Raw genomic sequence first — 12,294 nt, forward strand, 5'->3', positions numbered from 1 at the left:
CTGACACCCTTAGAAAGGAAGTTGCTGCTTTGGTACAAGAAAACTTTGAGACCTCCTTGTTCTACCATTACCTAAGTAACCTCAAATAATATCAGAAATGGCATTTTTTAACATGATCCCCAGGTGGTCTGTATCCATTAATCTGGAGACCCGCGTGTCTCAAACACCAGTCAAATTACGGACTCTGAGTTCTGAGGCCTGAGACTCTGTACTTCTGACAGCTCCTGATGACATGGACGTGGTCCGTGGGTGGGGCTTCAACTAAGCAAGATCTGTTTGGGAATATCCTCCACAAAACCCAGTTCTGGGGTGAAACAGGGGAGCAGGTGGGTCCTGCTCCCACCCCACCCCCCCTCCCCAGTTTCTCTACTCCCAAACAGAGAATGCATGTGTCATACTGGGCTGGATGGTAAATAAACACAAAAATTCCTCATGGAAACTCGGACCTTGGCTAAGAGGTTCTTACAATCTCTTTATCGAGGGTGGTGGTGGAGGAGTGCGGAAAGTGAGAGAGGGGAGCTCATACACATTGAAAAAAATCAGTATAGGAGGTCATAGGAATATCTAAGACAAGGAGACATCAGCGAGAAAATCCTGACCAACGCTATGAATGTCTAGAAGGGTCACCCCAACCCTCTCATCCACCACAGAAGGAGGAACCAGGGGCTCCACATATCACGAAGCAGGAACTTTGAGTAGGTTCAAGTGCAGAAGGAAATTCAGCAAATGCTGCCTGTTGGGAAACTTAACATCATTCCTGCAGCCCACAGTCTCAGGCTAAGGTCATTAACATAATATGAGAAATTAGAAGGCAATGAACATTGAAACAATGGAAATAAGATTCTTGCTAGCAGCCCTAGGTTGGGTGATGTGGTCTGTGGCTGACCCTTCAATCCAGTCTTATAAACTATGAAGATCAAAGCAAAAACAAGAGGCTGACACCATAGAAAACGCTGGCTCCGAGGGTTTCATGCATGTCTATTTTTAGAGCCCTGACTAGTTCCCCCTTAAACCTGGTTCAGAGCTGCACTCACACTCGGCAAGAGGGGCACGGACCAGGCCCACGCTGAGACGGCGTCCAGATGTCACAGCCCAGCCAGCGGTCAGAGCTCTCCCCAGTCTGGCAGCGCCTTCCTTTCCAGCTCTCTCTTCCACCCCTCCTCAACCCTCTGCTCCCGTAGATTGCCCTTTGCTCCCTCCCCCCAACCCCTGACCCTGCGTCCAGGGCAGCCCTCGTTCACTGGTCACTCTGTGGCTTTGCTGCTGAGGTCAGCTCCACCGATAACGACCGACCCCATCTCAGCCCCTCTGCATACTGCACTGCTGCCCGCCCCCCCCCCCCCCACAGTGGAGGACCACCCAGCCACAAGTGCTCGTCTCCTCCATCACCACTCATCACCAGACCACCTCCGGGGTGCCTCCCTTCCTGCCCGCCGCCCCCCCTCCGCCACCTCCACACTGAGCATGGTTCTCTTTTCAGAATGTTGCTGGAGCCCAGTTCATCCAGAAACATCTAAGCCAGCCTCTGGCTCCCCTGACCTCTCTTCCCCTAGGCAGGCTTGGTTTCTCGGTTTCTAACTGGTGTCTCCTCTCCTGCGTGGCACACTAGCCGTGGCTCTCTCATTAGTTAGACTCTGACCCTGATCTTGCCTTTTCTAAAATAATCCTGGCACCGCCATGTTCCAAAGTCTCAGACCTCGAGGCCTAGGCAGCCATGTGGTCTCAGCGCCTCAGTCATCTCCACCGTAACACACTCTGCGTTCGACCACGTGTGTTCTGGTCACAGCTCACCCCTCCCCACCGCCACCCCCACCTCCAACACCCAGGCTGTGCCGTCCCCAAGACACTTGTCCTCCAGGACACAGGACAGCCCGACCTCCCATCCGAGATACTCCTGTGAAACAGACCAGGCCTAGGCAATGGGAACGGGAAAAAGACAGCGTCTCGCTCATGAAGGACAATCAAGTTCCAGTTGAAAATACAAACTTTTCCTTTAAAGGAGAAGCTAATTTCTGGCAGCCACACTCCAGCACGGCTGGAAGAGCCATCTGGGGAGAGAGAGGGAAAGGAAGACAGTGTGAATGACAAGTGGACAGGAGAAGAGCGAGCAAAGCCGACAGGAAGGAGGCACGAGGGAGAGGCAGGTGGGCGGCGGAGTGGAAACGGGAAGACCCACAGAGGAACAGCAGGGGGAGGGCAGAGGGAGGGTGAAGAGGAAAGAAAGGCCGGGAAGCCAGAGCTCTGCCGGCTCGCCCACAGACTACCCGTTCGGGGACAAGCGTGACAGTGTCCCTGGGAGCTCTAACCTCCCAGAGGGGACAGGCTCTCTCCCCTGAGTGGAATCTACACCAGAGGTTGGGGTTGGGGGGGCAAACCAACAACCAAACAGAACCGGCGGCATCTCTCTCCAAAGGCCCTCGGTAGCCTCTGCTCTCAGTATCGGTGAGTGAAGCCGGAGCTCTGAGAAGCAGGGGACCCCGCAATCCGGTGAGCCCCGCGTGCCAGAACGTCTGTTCTTAATACCCCCTTCCCTTACGTGGCTTCCCGTTCAGATGCTAAATAGCTTGGTCCTCCTATGAAGAGGAGACACAGGAAATGGAGACGAGTCTCTGAACAGAAGGAAATAGTGCGGTCATTCTCCGAAGAGGAGGAAGCCTGGACTGGCAACCAGGAGAGAGCAGAAGGTGTCGTCCCTGGGGGCAGAAGTGCCTGAGGGAGCTCTCGGGGGGACCGTGGAGGCAGGGAGAGGCGGCCGAGGAGGCTTCACAGGACAAGGCCATCGATATGCGGCACACACCGGGGTGCTGAAATACTGATTTCTGGACATAGTCACTCTGGATTGGGTGGCGGGGGAAGAGAGGTCTGCAGGGACCATTTCTGGAAAATAAAGCAGTGGGAGCCACAGAGAAATCACGTTGGAGGAATCTCGTGTAATAGAGAAAATCTGCAGCAGCTTCTGGTTGGTGGTTAAGCGTAGCCCTGAATTATTCATTGGTAACAGCGCCCAGCGAGGGGCCTGGTTAAGACCTGTCCAGTCTCCAGTATCAGGAGTCCCCCGGAAGCCGACTGGAAGGAAGCGAGCGAGGGAGGAGGGAAATAAATCCGTTCCGAGGCAAGCTGCGGGAAGAAAGGGACCCCGGATGGTTTATCACCACAGGAGGTGAAGGAGAAATGCGCAGATACCAACGGACGGCGCGTACAACCCGCTGAGCATCCCGGCCCAGAGAGATCTCTGGGAGGAGGCGTCCCTCCCCAGGACTCAGGGTCCACGTTACTCGCTCCGCCGCCCATTCCTTCGGCAAGTTCGACGAAGCAGTGAGGAAAGTCGAAGCCATGAGGAAAGCTAGTCTCGGTCAAGTCCGCGGGCTCCCCCGGGGCACCTCGTGCGCGCCAGACCCGAGCTGGAAGCCGGCGCTGCAGGCATGAAGGACACGCGGTTTCTGCCTTCTGCGAGCTCCAGGCAGACAGGTGCATGACCACCGTTCTAGACTCGTTAGCGGGATCTGAGTCTGCTGAAGGATGAACCGAAAGTCCCCTCGAGACCAAAATGCACCCAGAGCAGAGCACCTCGACACGGGCAAACGCTTCCTGGCTAACCTGCAGACGCTGAGATGCACCACGCGCTTCTTACTACCCCGAGGCCCGGGACTGAGAACCGCGGCTCGGTTCTCTGGTACGGGTAAGTCCTCCAAACCTTATCACGACACTCAGCTTCAAGGACCCTGGTTTCAGGAGTTCTGTGAATTATGATTTTTCTCTAAGCCACCTCAAATTATTGCTGGAAGAAGGCAACTTAAATAAATAAATAAATAAATGAGATTAGGAGAGATCCAAATCAATGTGGGAACCCTGAGATTCCAGCGGGTTCTGTAGGGACAGGGAAGGTCGAGATAGCCTGGGCCACTCAGAGTCAGGGAGGAAGCCCTGAGCCAGGACACCCCGGGATCGGCCCCTGACCAGGCTCAGTCAAGTGTGAGCTGACGTTCAACATCGGCTTTCCCTACAGTCAAACACACGATCTCCTCCGATACCAGCTCTCAGCACAGAACGCGTGCGCTTGATGGTCCCTGTGACACCAGCCAGGTGAGTGAACGGCTTCAGGGTACATGTCCTGTCGTCACCGCCCCCCCCCCCCCGGCTCATGGGGTGACAGCTTCAGCAACGGGCCCTACTTACATCCATGGGTGCAGAACATTCTCCGACAGCAGGATCCTCCACGACAGCTGGCTTCTGCGTCTCTTCAACTGTCACAGCGTCCTCGCTGCAAGCCACAAGCCTTGGAACTTTCTAGAGCATGGAACTCCAGACCACTTGTGGATATCCCTTTATGGAGGAGGAAGAAAGGGAAAGCAGTATCATGTTACAAATGTTTGCTTCATACACATTTTCTTTCCTACTTGACATTGGGGCATGAGACTAACAAACAGAAACCCCCCAAGTGCCCAGGGCACCAAAGGGATCTCCAAGACATTTTGTTTCTGAGGGTTCTTATACCTGCTGATATTTATCAGTTTAGAAACTAAAACAGAGGGGCACTGGGTGGCTCAGTGGGTTAAGCCTCTGCCTTCAGCTCAGGTCATGATCTTGGGGTCCTGGGATTGAGCCCTGCGTCGGGCTCTCTGCTCAGCGGGGAGCCTGCTTCCCCCTCTCCCTCTATCTGCCTGCCTCTCTGCCTGCTTGTGATCTCTCTCTCTGTCTGTCAAATAAATAAACAAAATCTTTAAAAAAAAAGAAACTAAAGCAGAATTTAAGTTTAGTATTTATTTAAAATAATTATTAAATTTTATAATTCATGTTTAATTTCTTACACATTATTATTATTAAATTATGATGATGATTACATGTTAGCTTAAATAATGATATTTTAATAAAAATAGCTATTTTCAAAAAATAATGAGAAGAGTGGCATTATTTTACATTTTAAAGAATCCCTTTGGTATCTGGCTTGATCCAACACAGATTCTTTCATCTGCTTCTGAATTCAGTCTGTTGCAACATCACCTATCACTTAACCTCTCAAAAACTCCACCATGCAATCATGGGAGACTGAGAGTAAAAAACAAACAAACAAACAAACAAAAACAAAAAAAACAAGCAAAACATTTTAGGATTATTGTGAAAATGGTCTTGTTCTTGTTGATCCCCTGAGGGATATCCTGAGCCCTGGACCCACCATTCTGTGCAATCAAAGCAGGTCTTACTTTCCCCTCTGACTATCCCTGTCTTTCTTTGACACTGCTAGTTATCAGTTACCTGAGCAGTCTTCTAGAACTTTCTGCACATAAATGAAAACATAGGGATGTAGAGTTTGTATCAATTTTTAACAATCACGTATGAGCACTCTATACATTCTCCTCAGGTTTTCTGTCACACGTGTTGGGCGGCGTTGCATTTGAGCGTGTGGTTACGTCATTTCTGTGGATATCTTGTCCTCCTTGTCCTATCCTTGCGGCTATCCTGGTGGGATATAACACCACCCAGGTCCGCACAGCACCACAGAACAAAGGCGGGCTGCTCAACAGCGACTGGGACTTGTCACTTTCTTCAGGGAAGGGGGCTTCATGGGAATAAAGGGGCCACACGGAGCAAGAACAGATGTCACACATATTAGTACAGCTTTCCTCCTGCTTCTGTTTCCCTAAGAAGGCATGCGGCCCAAGTATTCAAAATCTGAGAAGATAACCCAATTTTTTGCCATACTACTGGGCTCACCCAGTGTTATGCTTGGGGCTTACCTCACTGTACCAGAAAGACTTGTGTTAACAATCTCTGTGCCTATTTTTATAGGAATGTTTGCAAACAACCTGTCTGGAAACACATTCACTGTCATCGTGAGGCCAGAAGGCAGGATCAGGGTCCCAGCGTCCCCAGAAAGTATTCCTGAAAACTATTTCCCTGTGACCAAGTGAACCGAGATTAACCCTCTTGGGTCACAATTTGCCTGATGTGGAAACAGAATGCCCCTCACCTGCAGGAAACCCTCCCCTCGGAGGGGTAATCTGGTCACATTACACCGCAGGTTTCGAATACTCAAATTGATGCTGACCAATGAGGGTTCACTGCCTCTCTCCGAGATTTACTAGCTATAGAATCTTAGCAGTGGAAGTAATGATACCTATCTCGTGAAGTTGTTAAGAATAATTGTAATTAACTAGGGGCACCTCGTGGCTCAGTCAGTTGAGCATCTGACTATTGGTTTCGGCTCAGGTCATGATCTCAGGGTCATGAGATCGAGTCATTTCCTGTGTCCCTCCCCAACCAAGGGAGGACACCGAGGGGGCTCGGCTCCACACTCAGGGCCAAGTCCGCCTACCATTCACTCAGGCACCCTCTCTCTCTCTCTCAAATAAATAAAATCTTAAAAAAAAAAAAAGTAATCGTAATAATCTATAAGCTCTGCTGACCACATAGCAAGTGTTCAATGCTTGGCAGTTGGTAGCCTCCTTCCTTTGTTGTTCTATGAACAGAAATGACCGATCCTATGTCCTGGACTGGGCTGGTTCTTCAGGAGGTTTGCTCCTGAACACCTCCGGGAGTAACTGCCAGGGCAGCACAGCGAGCAAAGTCAGAGTCAGAATTCAGAACCAGGTCTGCCCTACTCCAAAGCCCAGGCACTGAACCGCACCATCATGTGATGTTCAGCTAGAAAGGAAAGCAGCCCTGGGGGGAATGAAACCGCAAAGCCGGGGCCTCCTAGCAATGGTCTCACAAGAGAGATACGTTATCTTTAGCTGTCAATTAATGATTTTACTAACCCAATACCGTGACTGTAATCCAAATCAAAATTCTTCAGAAAATCATCGCTATGCTAGACAGAAAAGAAAGAATGGCAGGACACCAAAGCCAAGATTTAGTTAGTTTGGGATTTAGAGATTATTTATTTAATCAGTGTTTGATTAGGGTTGTTATTAAGAAGAATGGGTGGTTTCAATTACAGACGATTATTTTGAATAATGGGTAAATAATGTAATATTAATTTATTTAAAGACAGTTCTAGCTCCTAGTGCATGTCAGGTGTGCAGATTAAAGAAACATGTCTCTTGTCCTCCAAGAAGGAATGTAACATATATCATAAGATATAAAGGATATAAACATATACATATACGGGTTGGGGGGTAATAAGATAGACAAGAATAAGGTGCTAAAAGAAGGAGAAATGCGGCCAGTGGGGTGTTCAGGGAAGGTCTGAAGGAGTGAGGAGGCATCGCGCAGCCGCTTCTTGAAGTAGAAATCAGATTTTGTCAGCCTTGGAAGAGAAGCAGGTAGCTCTAGAGACTCCAGGCTTAAGCTACAGGCTTAACCTGGCATAGGGGATGCTGCAGAGGGGGATCCCGCCAAGGGGCGGAGGGATCCACCAGATCCCGGCCTAGAATAACGACAACAGGAAGGGAAAAGAAAGAAATGATAATGCGGAGAGAACTGAGGGTTGACCAGTAACTGGCTACAGCAGGGAAGAAAGGAGGAGTCAAAGAAGCGTGGGTTTCCAACCTGCACATGACCAGGAACACGTCATTATTAACCAACCCTGGGAAAACTGGAAGAGGAACTGGTATGTAAGGGAAGATGGTGAGTTTGGTTCTGAACATAAAGAATTGGGTTCCTTAAGGGGCTCCCGGGTGTCTCAGTCAGTTAAGCGTCTGACTCTTGATTTTGGCCATGAGATCAGGTCATGATCTCAAGGTTGTGGGATAGAGTCCCACGTCGGGCTCCGCGCTGGGTGTGGAGTCCGCTTAGGATTCTCTCCCTCCCTCTCTCCACCTTCCCCATCCCCCGCCCCGTAAAAAAAAAAGATTGTTTTCTTAAGATGGAAATAGGTAAACTCTTGAGCACAGAAGAGCTTGGCATTCAAGAGAGAATTCGGGGTTAGAGACACATATTTGAACATCAAATACATAAAAGCAGTAAGTGAAGTCTGAGGCAGATAAAATGATCTGAGAGAAGAAAAATGAAGACAAAACCTCCGGACCCATCTGCCTTGAGTGGGTGGAAGAAGATGAACATCCCAGGTAAGAACCAGAACGACTCAAAACAGTTCCTCCTCCTAAAACACCCCAGGTAAGAACCAGAACGACTCAAAACTGTTCCTCCTCCTAAAACACCCCAGGTAAGAACCAGAACGACTCAAAACTGTTCCTCCTCCTAAAACACCCCAGGTAAGAACCAGAACGACTCAAAACTGTTCCTCCTCCTAAAACACCCCAGGTAAGAACCAGAACGACTCAAAACTGTTCCTCCTCCTAAAACACCCCAGGTAAGAACCAGAACGACTCAAAACAGTTCCTCCTCCTAAAACACCCCAGGTAAGAACCAGAACGACTCAAAACTGTTCCTCCTCCTAAAACACCCCAGGTAAGAACCAGAACGACTCAAAACTGTTCCTCCTCCTAAAACACCCCAGGTAAGAACCAGAACGGCTCAAAACTGTTCCTCCTCCTAAAACACCCCAGGTAAGAACCAGAACGGCTCAAAACTGTTCCTCCTCCTAAAACACCCCAGGTAAGAACCAGAACGGCTCAAAACTGTTCCTCCTCCTAAAACATCCCAGGTAAGAACCAGAATGGCTCAAAACTGTTCCTCCTCCTAAAACACCCCAGGTAAGAACCAGAACGACTCAAAACTGTTCCTCCTCCTAAAACACCCTCCTCCTAAAACACCCCAGGTAAGAACCAGAACGACTCAAAACTGTTCCTCCTCCTAAAACACCCCAGGTAAGAACCAGAACGACTCAAAACTGTTCCTCCTCCTAAAGCATCAGAAGCCTCTGATCTAACCCAACTCCCTTACCTCACAGATGAAGCAGTCATCTCCTTCAGGTCTAGAGGACCAAGTAACTTATCTAAGGCCTCACAGCTGCAAAACTGCAACTAGATGGTTAAGTGACCACTGGGAATTAGCACTGCCTTGGCGACTGGGTCTTCTGTGTGCACCAGCTGACACGGCTGGATTCAGGGAGGCCTGAGAAAAAACTGGAAACTTCTTTTATCTCTGCTACATCAGTCCAGCCCTGTAACTGTGCCCGACCACATTATCAGCTCAGGGTTCAAACCACATCTTACTCATCTTGTTGTCACGGCCCCTCTGCCCTCAACTTTCTCCACCACTGTCTCTGCCACCAGTGTTATTACAGAGTAGAAAATCACCGATGATGTTCTTCTGATTGTGCACATGATCATGGACTTCTGGAGTTGAAAGACCCGTATTAGTGTAGCCTCTGTGGAAACAGACCCAGGGAAGTCCAGTGACCAGATAAGCAGTTAATAGTAGAACCCAGACCGAAATTCCAGTCTCCTTTCTTTCCATTTCACCACCAACCTTCCTTGCAAGAGACTTACTCTTAAAGATTTACTTATTTATTAGGAGGGAGGGAAGGAGACAGAGAGAGAGGGTCGGGGGAGGGCAGAGGGAGAGAAAGAATCTTTTTTTTTTTTTTAATGAATGGGAAGTGAATTTATTTTGATTCAAGACTTACTTTTTTTTTTTTTTAGTATGGTTTTTTTTTTTTTTTTTTTTTTTTTTTGGAGAGATAGAATCTTCAACAAACTCTGGGCTGAGCACGAAGCCCAAATGCAGGACCCTGAGGTCATGGTCTGAGCCGAAATCAGGAGTCTGATGCTTAACCAACTGAGCCACCCTCAAGGTGTCCCTCAAAAGACTTGCTCTAAAGACAAGCTCTCTAGTCTCTGATTTCTCCAAATGTATGTTACGAAGCCCTCTCCCTTTAAGACGCTTCTTGAAGAAAAGAGCTCCGTGGTCCAAAAGGTTTGTGGAGTGCTATAAGCTACCCCTCTCTTGGACAGCCAAAATGCTTATTACCATATTAAAGACCTTGGCAGGTCCTGCAGGGAAGAAACGTGGGTCATTCTCGAAGAATATTTCCCAAACTTGTTTGACCACAGAACTCTGGTCCTTGCCCGTACCCCTGCTGTTGTCTATTTAAAAACCCACAGGTTTCCAAGGATTGTATTTTGGGAGATGCCACTTTTGTCTAATTAGCTAGATTCCTTAGAAGGTCCCGCGTAGAAGTAAGTGTCAGGACTGAGAGGTCCTCAGTGCAGGAACCAGGCAGGGAAGCAATGGGAGGCAGAGAAGGAGAGTGAAATGGCAGATTGTCCCAGCGTCTTCTGAGATGTCGGCTCTGCCAACACCCTTACCAGCAATCCTCTCTCCTCGTGTCCTTTGAGTATCTTCCACAGCCAGTCGGGCTTTCCCTTGCTCACGCTACGTCCCCAAACCCAACCACATCTGGATGACCAAGAGCAGCCTTTTAATGAGTCTCCTGACTCAGACCCTTCTCCCCTGCCACACACCTTCCAGGCTACAGTCATATTAATCTTCTTAAAACAACTGTTCACCTGCTTCAAGATAAAAAAAAGAATGTTCCGGACTCCACAACATCAGCAACCCTTAATGTAAGAAAACACATCTGTGCACTGGTAGGTCTCTGTGCTCCCCAGTGCAAATTTCTACAGCCCCAGGCATGCATGCTTGCTGTTAACTGAACTGTCCATAGCTGACTGACGGCCAAGGCCCCCCTCGGCCTGCTCTTCCCCTCCTGCCTCTCTGATCCTAACCAGCCTCATGCAACCCCCAGCTCCAGGGTCCCGGCTATACCAGCCCTTCCGTGAGTTCTTGCACCTGAAGACCCTGAGCCCCTAGCCCCTCAAGCACTCGTGTGGCTTTACTGTTTCCTGAATCTTCTGATGGGTCATAAACTCAGGAAGAAAAAGGACCATGCCTTATTACATTCAAAGCACTTACTAAGTGTTCAAAACCAGCCTTGCTGAATAAAGGGATCAATCCACACTGATCTCAGAACCATACGCCCAGCAGAAAACTTCACGTCTATAAAACACTAGGGACATGAACCTCTTCCTAGGCTTCACAGGCATTCAAGTTTTTCTAGTTCAATTGATCTTGGCTTTATTAAAAGGGAGGAAGGTCCCTTTGCTGAAGGTCCCGGCGAGTTTTTGTTCTTTTTTCTGGAAGACAGAGCTGTGCTTCCCGCCACTTCTTGCAGGCCACTTCACGTGTGGCCCCCAGGGGGACGTCTAGCCTGAGTACATTACGTGACATTTGCACACATATCTCTACATTTTCCCAAAGGTCTGGCTAGAAGGGTGCTCTTCTCAAGAACGTATTTTCTCTGGACAATCGTTTCTTCATTCACTCTCTGAATTATTCAACAAACATTGAGTGAGCAAGTCCGGGGGCTGCAGCGGTGGTTAGAAGACAAGCACGGTCAGACACGCTTTTACTCAGAGTGCATCAGAGGAACACCTGCCACAAAATCAGCAGAGGGGGAGGCTATTTAAAAGAAAAATGCGGGGTCCCTGGACGCTGTGCAGAAAATGCCTTATTCAGTCAAGCCTGTGGTAGAGCCTGGGAGCTGCATTTTTAAAAATCCCTCCAGGTGGGTGGCTCAGTGGGTTAAGCGTCTGCCTTAGGCTGAGTCATGATCCCAGGGTCCTGGGATTGAGTCCCACCTAGGGCTCCTTGCTCAGCAGGGAGCCTGCTTCTCTCTCTGCCTGCTGCTTCCCCTGATGCTGCGTTCTCTCTCTCTGACAAATAAATACGTAAATATATATTTTTTTAAATCCCTCCAGGTGATCCTGACTGTACTCAGGTGAGCGATCCACTGGCCAGCAGAAAAGGCAGGCTTCTAAGGAGATCGTTATAAAACAGTGGGGCCTGCTTCCAGCACAAGGTTAGTTCCCGATGCAGAATGGAATTTCACGCATGGAGAACAACTATGCAGTGGGGAGAAGTCAGGTGTGACAATGAGGGAGACCCGTGTGCAAACCGCTGCGTGATTTGTGCTGTGTCCGCCTACACAAAACAAGAAAAACACCCGCCTCACACAACTCTCACAAGACTTCGGTGAGATTATGTATCCAGAGGGCTACACCCAAATCTTGGTGCACAATAAACACATCACTCTGAATTCATCATGATTGTTATTTTTAGTTATGAAAACATTTAGAAGAGAGTGGGGAGCTCAGAAAGTCTTTCCTCAGAAGCAGCGGAGTCGGAATTCAGCTTAAAAGCAGCACCCCCGAGTGTAGAAGTGTTCTTGACACCTATAACATTTCTAGAATTTCTGAAATTTTATAACTATGATTCTATAGTTGGAAACCCTTCTTCTTTTAAGATTTTGTTTATTTATTTGATAGAGAGCGCACAAGCAGTCAGAGCGGCAGGCAGAGAGAGAGAAGGAGGGTCTCTGCTGAGTGGGAAGCCCGACGTGGGGCTCAATCCCAGGACCCTGGGATCATGACAGATTCTTAACTGACTGAG

General features: G+C 48.9%; 1 protein-coding gene across 2 annotated transcripts in view; it reads right to left on the reverse strand.

The window, feature by feature from the left end:
* The window catches only part of DDR2 (discoidin domain receptor tyrosine kinase 2), a 150,673-nt gene that overhangs the window by 122,539 nt on the left and 15,840 nt on the right, over positions 1–12,294 (reverse strand). For both annotated transcript variants that reach the window (XM_032317313.1, XM_032317314.1), the window contains exon 2: positions 4,177–4,323. In XM_032317313.1, coding sequence (XP_032173204.1) covers positions 4,177–4,182 — 6 coding nt within the window. In that variant the 5' untranslated portion in view covers positions 4,183–4,323. The remainder of the gene's footprint in view (positions 1–4,176; positions 4,324–12,294) is intronic.

The sequence above is a fragment of the Mustela erminea genome, chromosome 17 (assembly GCF_009829155.1).
Source record: "Mustela erminea isolate mMusErm1 chromosome 17, mMusErm1.Pri, whole genome shotgun sequence".
In the NCBI taxonomy this organism is placed as follows: Eukaryota; Metazoa; Chordata; class Mammalia; order Carnivora; family Mustelidae; genus Mustela; species Mustela erminea.